A 9,420-nucleotide genomic window follows, 5' to 3' on the forward strand; every position below is an offset into this window, starting at 1 on the left:
TATGCTTAAGAAAAACTTCAGTCATTTTGTGGATTTGAACAATTATTACGAGTAATTTAAATATTTCATTGCTGCACCTATTTGGAGGTATTTGTGATTATAGAAGTTTTGGTGAATGTCAAACAAAAACTTATAAACGTGATTATAGAAGTTTTGGTGAATGTCAAACAAAAACTTATAAACTAGTAATGAGTTATTCTCTGTACAGTGTGTAATAGTAGGTTAACACAGTAAAGGGAACTTGGTCAAGTGGTGTCCTGTTATCACCTGGCATACAATATGCTTAATACTGGATAACTTGTGGCTTATCAATGTTTTAAACCCTATCAACGTAATCCTGGACTTCATGGGGGATTATTTTCTTTATGGATCTCTCTCATAGGATTAGTTAGTAGTGAAATTTGCATGTTGTTGTTGTTGTTATTATTATTTCTCTTTTTCTGGCCAAGTTCACACTCTATATTTGTGTTTTACTCTTACAAGTAACAGAGTTTTTGAGCAGCTTCATTGTATTATGCATGGGGCAGAACAGACTGTGCTACTCTTAAGGTGGTCTTCCCTATATAGCTGTTATTAGTTTATGCTTGAATATATATTTCTGGAAATTCATTTTTTTCTTCTAGCTGAGCTAAGGGCATCTACAATAAAGCACTACCTCTTTTCCTTATACACTATGTTTAGATAGTTTTTGCTGTTGGAATAGTTCCCAATTGGGTTGACTGTCACATTTGTAATACATAGTAAATTTTATGTTTATATGGTTGAGTGTCTTACTATAAGAAAGGAGACAAATTCTTCCTTCTGAATATTGGAGATATGTGATTATTTTCTTTTGTAATTTTTGTTTGCTTTTTGGTTGGTCGGTTGCTTGTTTTTATTTTTCGGTGTTTGTTTACATATAAACCCACAATTTCTGTTGAAGTCCATTGAAATGCAGTAAGTTAGCATTTTCTTGTACAGAACTCCCCCTGAACATTTCAACCAAACATTGGTACTCTAGCACTTTCTATGTAGGTGTCAAAGATGGCAGAGTGGAAATACATAACCTTCTTAGTGTTAAAGTTAGTGGAGAGAATAAGAAGGGGTTTGCATCTTTCTTAGTGTGCTTCCGGTTGCCGAGACTCCTTATGATTTCTACATGATAATAGTAGGTAGAATTCCATTAATACACCTTTTGCTGGGGAAAGAGTGGATAATCATTGAAGATCTTCCATATTTTCCATTCTATGGTTTGTTTAACGAAGAGAGAAAAGAATAAAAATAAAGTGGTTACAAGAAAATACATCTCACAATGTCTACAAAAACTATCACAAAAAATGAAGACAATGAAGTGATTTAAAGGAAAATACTACACTTAGGTTACAGTACAACTAGATTAAACAACAAAATGTTCAGCCTAATCCTTTCCATTCCTTTCTCTTCTCTCTCCAACCTAAAGGGAACCCTGGCCAAATTGAAGCAGGTGGAATCATTAGGTAGGTATTCAGCTGGAGAAAGGATTTGTGGCTTCTCCTTAAAAATTGGCATTTGTAAGCTTTAGTACTGAACTTTGGGTATCCTACTTTGTTTCAAGATTTAGCAGGAATCTGATTTTTGAACAGCTTTTGATAGTGTCTCACAACCCCTTCCCTATTTGACCCCATTGGAGCCATCAATTGGCTCATAGTGTTGCCCGGACAAATGTTAATTTCCTGTGTTGAACAACGATAGTGGGATTGATAACCCTAGGATGTTGGATTCAGTTAAAACGACAAATTATTTGATATTTCATTAACTATACATATGGGTCGTGGCTCAACTTCTCAGAAGCGCACATCCTATCGTTAAGTACATGAAGGAGGTGATCACAAACTTGCCGTGACGATGGCCTCTCTGCAGGCGCAGTTTTTGTGCACTGCAATGCTATTTCAAGAACTTGGAATGCAGCACCTTCTTCGTTGGGTAACATTGGTTTCAGTGTAGCATCTATCAGCTCCTCACGGGCAGATCCTTGCGTTTCAATACGTGTTTCAACCCACCTCACCATGTCCATATCCACACCAAATGTTCCATCAGTTGGCATTCTTCCGCTCACAAGCTCCATCAGCACAATACCCATGCTGTAAACATCACTCTTCTCTGTCGCCTTCAAAGAATAAGCGTACTCTGAAAACAGACAAATCGTTTATTAGGAACTACAAAATTTATCTATATGTATGATTCAAAATAGAAACTAGTTCCATTACCTGGAGCCATGTAACCATATGATCCAGCAAACCATGAGTTTGATTCCGTGTTTACTGAGTCGTAACCCTCAACGAGTGCTTTTGCTAGCCCAAAATCCCCCAAATGTGCTTCCATATGAGCATCAAGCAATACATTACCGGATTTGATATCCCTGTGAATGATCTTGGGGACACAGTCATGGTGGAGGTACTCCACCCCCTGTGCTAACCCTACTGCAATCCTTAATCTTGACTCCCAATTAAAGGTATTCTTTTTCTTGCTATTCACTGGTTGTCGATGCAGCCAATCCCATACACTTCCGTTCTCCATGTACTCGTAAATCAACAGATTCGAGCTTGCTCCTCTGTTGCTGCAGTACCCCACCAGCTTCACCAGATGCCTGTGCCTTATCCTCCAAAGTGTCTTAATCTCTCTTCCAAAACTCTTATCCAGCATCAGATCATCTTTCCTTGGTATCTTCTTGACTGCCACCGTTTCTCCATTGGACAACTCAGCTTTGTATACTGTTCCAGATCCTCCTGACCCAATTATGAACTCGTCACTTAGATTGTTTGTAGCTTCCATAATGTCTTCCCATCTGAAGTCTCGTTTTCTAGCAGAATTTTGGAAGAGTAGTTTCCGTTGTGCTGGGGAAGAACTGGAAGAGAATGTGGAGTTCACCTCACTGGCTCTTCCGAAGGATTCTTGCTTCTGCTTGAAAAAGAGAGCTACTCCAATGATCAGAAGAACAATTGCTGTGACAGTTGAAATCGCTGAAATTACCACAACCGATGATTGACTTAGCCCTGATTGTTGATTTCTTGATTCTGAGTCTTGGCAGTGATCAAGAGGGCTTCCACAGAGATGCAAGTTTCCTGCAAATGCCTCGGCTGGCCAGTGTGAGAATTTCTTGTCCAATTTTCCTTGAAGATTGTTGTAGGAGAGATTCAGTTTGCCCAAGCTGCTCATCTCATTGACTTGGGGAGGGACTTCCCCAATGAGTTGATTGTGAGACAGATCAAGTGCTTCAAGTTTGGACAGTGATCCAACAGTAGTCGGGATTTGACCAGTTAGATTGTTGTAACTGAGGTCTAGAATGCTTTGAAGATTCTGGAGCTGTCCAATCTCAACAGGTATTTCACCACTGAAGTTGTTTCCTGAGAGCCCAAGTTCATAAAGACTGCTTAATTTGCCAATGGCTGAAGGAATGGGTCCAAAAAATTGGTTACGATTGAGCTTGAGGACATTGAGGGATGCTAGTTTACCAATATCTGGAGGGAGAGTTCCGTTAAGTGAATTGCCATCAAGGGAAAGCACTAGAAGATTTGAGGAATTGAATAGTTCTCGTGGGAGAGGCCCAGAAAAATGGTTGGAGGACAGCTTGAGCTCACCCAACTGTGGCAAACTTCCTAGCCACAACGGGACTGGCCCCGAAAGGAAGTTATTGTTGAGATCAATGTGAGTCAGATTTCTGCACAATGAAATTGCATCTGGTATTGATCCAGTGAGTGAATTTTCAGAGAGATCCAACAGTGACAGTTTTCGGATTCTCCCCAATGTCCAGGGCATTTTCCCCGTAAATTGGTTCCTCCCCAACCTAAGCCTCTCTAGAGAAGGCGAATTCCCCAGCTGGGGAGGTACTTCATGATCAAATGCATTGTTTGTGACATCGAAAGAAAGGAAAGCACGCGAGCTACACAATGGAGCTACACTACCATTCAATCTATTATTCGAGAGATTTATTCTGGTCAGGTTTGCAACATTGGTAAGTTCAGTGGGGAGATTACCTTCAAGAGAACAGTTATAAAGCATCAGCTGCTCCAGAGCTCGGAGATACCCAAACGTCGCGGGAATGGCACCGGATAGATGATTCTCTGCCAAGTCGAGGATAGTTAGTTGATGGCAGTTACCCAAAGTGGCGGGAATTTCTCCTGACAGATCATTCTGTCTGAGATGAAGGAAATTCAGTTTCTTCAGCCTTCCAATGGTGATAGGAATGCTTCCTGTGAAATGATTGCCGAAGAAGTCCATCATCTGCAAGCTCGAGCAATTGCCAATCTGCATAGGTATCTCTCCTGAGAATTGATTGTCATATAGATACAGAATCTGAAGCTCCCCAAGCATTCCAATCTCTCTAGGAAGATTGCCTTTCAGGTTGTTCTGAAACAGTGCCAGCGTCTGCAGATTGCTGAGGTTCCCAATGTACGGCAAAATTGAACCCACCAAGGTATTGTTGTTGAGCAAGAGATCAGTTAAACCAGTTAACTTGAATAGTTCAATTGGTATTGAACCATTGATTGTATTGTTGGACAAATCAAGTTGTTTCAGTGACTGGCAGTCTCCCAATTCAGCTGGAATTTCACCCGAAATTCGATTTTCGGAGAGAATCAAGTGTTCCAACTTTGTAGTGTTTGAACATATATTTCTCGGTATGACACCAGAAAGATCGTTGCTTGACAGTACCAAGTAAACCAGCTGACCCATGTTGCCCAAGTCCTCTGGAACTTCACCAGTGAGCTTGTTTGCTGATAAGTCCAGATTCTGAAGATTAGTCAACTTAGCCAGGGACTTTGGAATTGTACCTTCAAGCTGATTCCCCAGAAAGTTCAGATAAACGAGTTGGGTCAAGTCACCGAGTTGGCTCGGAATCTCCCCCGACAGAGTATTGTTGGCAAGGTTGAGAAGTTGGAGATTCTGAAGGCGACCCAATTCTGCTGGGATTGTTCCATTGAGATTGTTGACTGCAACGGTGAACGTACTGAGTCTAGAACAGTTCCCCATCTCTGCCGGAATTGGACCCTCCAGCTGATTTTGCTGCAGAATCAAATTCTCAACTCGGCTGAGTCGCCCGAGTTCTGGAGGAATGTGACCAGTGAGACTGCATGAGGCTAGACCAAGAGCAACCAAATTGACAAGATTACCAAATGAGGCAGGAATTGTACCCGTGAGCCCATTGTCGCCCATTCGGAGAACTTGGAGGTTTGTGAGTGAACCGAGTTGACTTGGAATGGGACCGGAGAGTTGGTTGGAAAACAGAAGCAAAGATACCATAGAAGAAAGGTTAGACAGAGTTGGTGGAATGGGACCAGATAGTTGATTAGAAGAAAGATCAAGGTGGAGCAGGTCATGTAAGTTGCCAAGTGAGGGAGAGATTGATCCGGTGAGTGATGAGTCGGAAAGGTTGAGACCCACCAGTCGGACTGAGCCATCAACCGAGTTTGTCACGCATGAAACACCTCTCCAAGTGCAGAAATTTGGGTTGAGCTCAGACCAATCTTCCAATACATTTTGTGGGTCATAAACAAATGATTGTTTTACCTTCAGAAGAACTTTGATTGTTGAGGATGAGTCTGAGTCCTTACAATTGACACACCCACACGAAAAACCAATCAAGAGAACAACGATCAGTGAGAGAAGTGGATTAAGCTTGACCATTTTTGCTGCAATGAAGCTCTCAACAATGAAGCTTTGAAGAAAGTGGTTGAGACTCAGGAATATGAAAAGGTTTGACCCTTCGGCTCTTCTTTATCTTCTTCTTCTTTTGAGGGAATTAGAAGACAAATTGATGCTTTTTGTGGTGACGGTGTTGGGAGGTGGGTGGTTCTTGGCCTTGGATGGCGAGAAGACGCGTGGTTCAGAACCAGTGCATGCAAAGTATGGTTTCTTGATCAACGGTGGCTTTGATTAATTGATGTTTGGGTTTGAAAATTTTGGAATCTGCAGTGCTTTTAATGTGCCTTAAAATGGGTGATAATAACTGAGAGCAGCTACTCTTGTCGGAGTATCACGGCAAATGCCTTAAATGTCCACCGAACGACTACTGCTCCATTGTATGTGTTTGTGTGTGTGTGTGTGTGAGAGAGAGAGAGAGAGAGAGAGAGAGAGAATTTAATACAGGCAAGGGATATGTAGTAGGAGGAAGAGTGAATGCAAGACAAAAAGTCAACAGGAGGTAGAGAAGGACCATGAAAAACAAATCAACAAGTCCAATAAATTGGAATGATAAATAGGAGATTGGACTTTAATTTACAGAAAAAGACTGTGTGTGTGTGTGTGTGTGAAGATACGGTGGTTGAATGAGTGTGAAGGGGTTGATCGTTGTGGGTTTGCTGCTTCTGGTGTTTTAGCTCAGGCTGACTTAACCCTCATTGAGAAAGTGATTGGTTGAATTCCTAATTTTAGCTCTTTAAACACTTTTGATGAGGAGATTGTACTTGAAGCTTTTTTACAAAGTCAGTAAGGTCCCTACTCACTCCCTATGTAATGTAACAAACTTCCTACTCACCATCTATGATTTTACGTGTGTACTTACATATTACATATATTCTTTTGATTATTAGTTTAGTGATGTACCAAATCCTGATGTCCTTTTGTGGCCTCTCTATTGTTTAAGTGGTGGCGTTTCACTTTTGGCTACTTCAAAACCCAAAATACCCTGCTTTTCTGCCTTGGCACTCATTATTTATTCATGCTTATTCTTCTACTTCTTTTAGTTGGTAAGGCACTCACACATTCGAGTTGTCCTAATTGAATTAAAATGATCTTCTTTTTGAGAAGAGCTATGATACACATGCCGACACTGATATCCCGACTCTCCAACTTACGTGGGTACCACCAAATGGGAGGTGTTGGTGTCATCGTAATGTGGTGGGACCCACAATATAATGTTGTATATAGAGTTTTACTTTCGAGCTAAAACTTTGATGGTAAATTCAACATAATTTAGCAATTATATTTTCTCATTGATAATTTCCAAACCCTAATTGATCTCTATTTTGAGAAGTGGAAAAGAGAGTAGCTCAAGCTAAAACTTTGGTAGTCATACTCTTATCGTTGTTCTTTTCATCTGGCACTTGGAGAACTACATTTTCTTACCGATGATTTCTAGACCCTAATAATTTGATCAAATATGCCTCGACATCAATCCTCAATTAGAATTTGATGTTATTACGAGAGTCAAATTCACCTATTTTTTATTTTATTTTTGATAAGTTAGTCAAATCCACCTATTTTTTTATGAAGACTTTTTAGATTCTTATTGTCTTGACATCTCCATTTTGAAAAAAATTCAATTTTATATTATAATCACTTATTGTCGGTTTAGATGGCATTCTATATTCGAGTGGTTGGATTTTAACTCGTCCTTCAGAATGCATGGTTGGAATGGATGGAATACAAATATTTTTTGTGTGATTTAGGAAAAATTATATTCTTTTTTATGATTGGAATGGTGATGAAGACATCTCTCACTAAAATAATAATAGATGGCTCAAAAGTCAATCAAAACAAAATTATATATTTAAATATAGTAATATTAATTCACTAATTATAAGCTACCAAGAGGATCATTTAATGGAATAGCTTAGGGGCAAACAATGTATTATAAAAAAAAAAAAAGGCACTTAGGCATTTAGGTAGACAATTATAATGTTGTATTGTAGATGCCTTGTCCAAGAGTGTGTGACAAAAGATAAATGAATTTTATACCTTTTGGAAGTTAGACCACCCAATTCACAATTTCATACACTAATTTGTTATATCTTAAGCCTCATTAGCAAGAAACATGTTAAGGATGACCCCATTTTTTAAAATAGTACATTCTCACTTAATTTAATCACCCACTGTTTATTTTAGATAGATTTAACATTCATTTTTGATCAAAAAAGATAGACAGATTGATATGGATGAAGAATTATAGATGTGCGTAAATAAATAAGAATGATCTTAACATAAAATGGTTTTAGCGATGTGTATAAATTGGAATCAAAGTGGATTAATGAAATAATTCTAAAAGAAAAGTCTAATGACAAAGACTCTCATCTCATATCTTGAATCAAGCATTTTTTTCGATAAACGCAATTATAAATTAACTCATCTTAAAACAAGTATTTTATAATCCAACTTTTGGAACCTAGATGAATTTTTGGTCAGTTGCAATGCATACATGAAAAATGCAGAGCACAGTTTGGGAAAATGTTTTTACTTGTCTCATAGGGACCAATAATGCACATGCTGACAAGAACTATAATGTGTATATATATATATATACACACACATATTAAGTAATTGGATACCTTTTATATAAGGAATGTTATGGAAAAATGATACGTCTTCTGAATTCGAAAAATGTATTCTTACTCTTCTTCTGAATTATAAAAATGGTATTGATCCAAACGGTTTGACAAAGTAGAACTAAAGAGTACAGTTCAAATTGTTTCGGGTTTAGTTGAAGGTTTGAACATGTCCATTTGCAACTTCCTAAAAATAGACATTTTTGAAAAAACAAAGCCCCCAAAATTCAAGAGAAGAGTTGCTGAAAGCTTACGTGAGCTCTGTTTCAGTGTGATCCAAAACAAAAAATATTAGGTAGCTGACACATTCATCTTTCACATTCTAAACTGGATTAGACAAATAGCGACCTTTATTCTCAAAAGCCCATGCACAACTCAGCCCATCTTGCTCCTGAACTTGGGCCAGTTGGATGGGCCTTATAGGCTGAAATTGTTAGACCGTTTAGAACCTACCCACTAAGAACTTAGCTATAGTGGTATCATTTTTTTTTTTCTTTCAAAGTATACCGTATACATGATTACTGAATAATTGCATAAATATATTGCATTTTTTCATTGAGACACACAAATAATAATGATAATAACAAAAATAATTTCTGTTGGATAAGTCCATGCACCGTGTACTCAAAGCAATCAATAGCTATTCTAAATTAATTTGATGAAAAAGGTACGTGTATCTTTTGTATTTGACCTTATATTTAACATTACATGATCCAATATTTCACCATTCTCCACTCAAGTTTACCAATCCTTGCAAGTCTATTTAAATTAAATCATTCTTAGAAATTAAATCATTTTCAAATGTATGATTTTGAAACAAACTAAATGTGTCAAGAAATAATTACACTTCTCTCAACTTGGTAGCGTTTTTCTTAAGTATTCTTGATAAACCAGTGTTTATATATAAACTTAGGCTCACATTCCCCTCGAACTTCACTTTGTCCTTTATTTTTCTGGCCTTGACCTTCTTCCCCTTCTCCCTCATCTCTAAAAACATACTATGTAGCAACGGTTAGTGGCGATTCGAAACAGAAATATGGACCTCAAACTCTCGGGCCGGGCCAGGCCCGGCTCTCCATCACATACATGCTCCATTACATGATTCTGAAATCATTTTATCTAAGCATTCGAGTGCATAGCAGTA

The 9,420-nt window shown here is 38.4% G+C and overlaps 1 protein-coding gene across 1 annotated transcript; it reads right to left on the bottom strand.

The window, feature by feature from the left end:
* Positions 1 to 1,230: 1,230 nt before the first annotated feature.
* On the bottom strand, positions 1,231 to 5,863 carry LOC132303303 (LRR receptor-like serine/threonine-protein kinase GSO1). The gene is made up of 2 exons (XM_059800524.1): positions 2,226 to 5,863; positions 1,231 to 2,145 (listed from the first exon to the last, which is right to left on the bottom strand). The coding sequence occupies exons 1-2, from the start codon at positions 5,638 to 5,640 to the stop codon at positions 1,775 to 1,777; spliced, it is 3,786 nt and encodes a 1,261-aa protein (XP_059656507.1). The 5' UTR covers positions 5,641 to 5,863; the 3' UTR covers positions 1,231 to 1,774.
* Between the last annotated feature and the right edge of the window lie 3,557 nt (positions 5,864 to 9,420).

Source organism: Cornus florida, unplaced genomic scaffold, assembly GCF_030987335.1.
Source record: "Cornus florida cultivar Cherokee Brave unplaced genomic scaffold, ASM3098733v1 CherokeeBrave_3.0.0_Hap2_Chr01, whole genome shotgun sequence".
NCBI classification, from domain to species: domain Eukaryota; kingdom Viridiplantae; phylum Streptophyta; class Magnoliopsida; order Cornales; family Cornaceae; genus Cornus; species Cornus florida.

What these genes read in the sequence shown, in the direction of transcription:
- LOC132303303 (XM_059800524.1), bottom strand. Translation starts at nt 5,640, where the DNA reads ATGGTCAAGCTTAATCCACTTCTCTCACTGATCGTTGTTCTCTTGATT. An exon ending in ATATGGTTACATGGCTCCAG is followed by an intron (nt 2,146 to 2,225) that starts GTAATGGAACTA and finishes GTCTGTTTTCAG; the next exon opens with AGTACGCTTATTCTTTGAAG.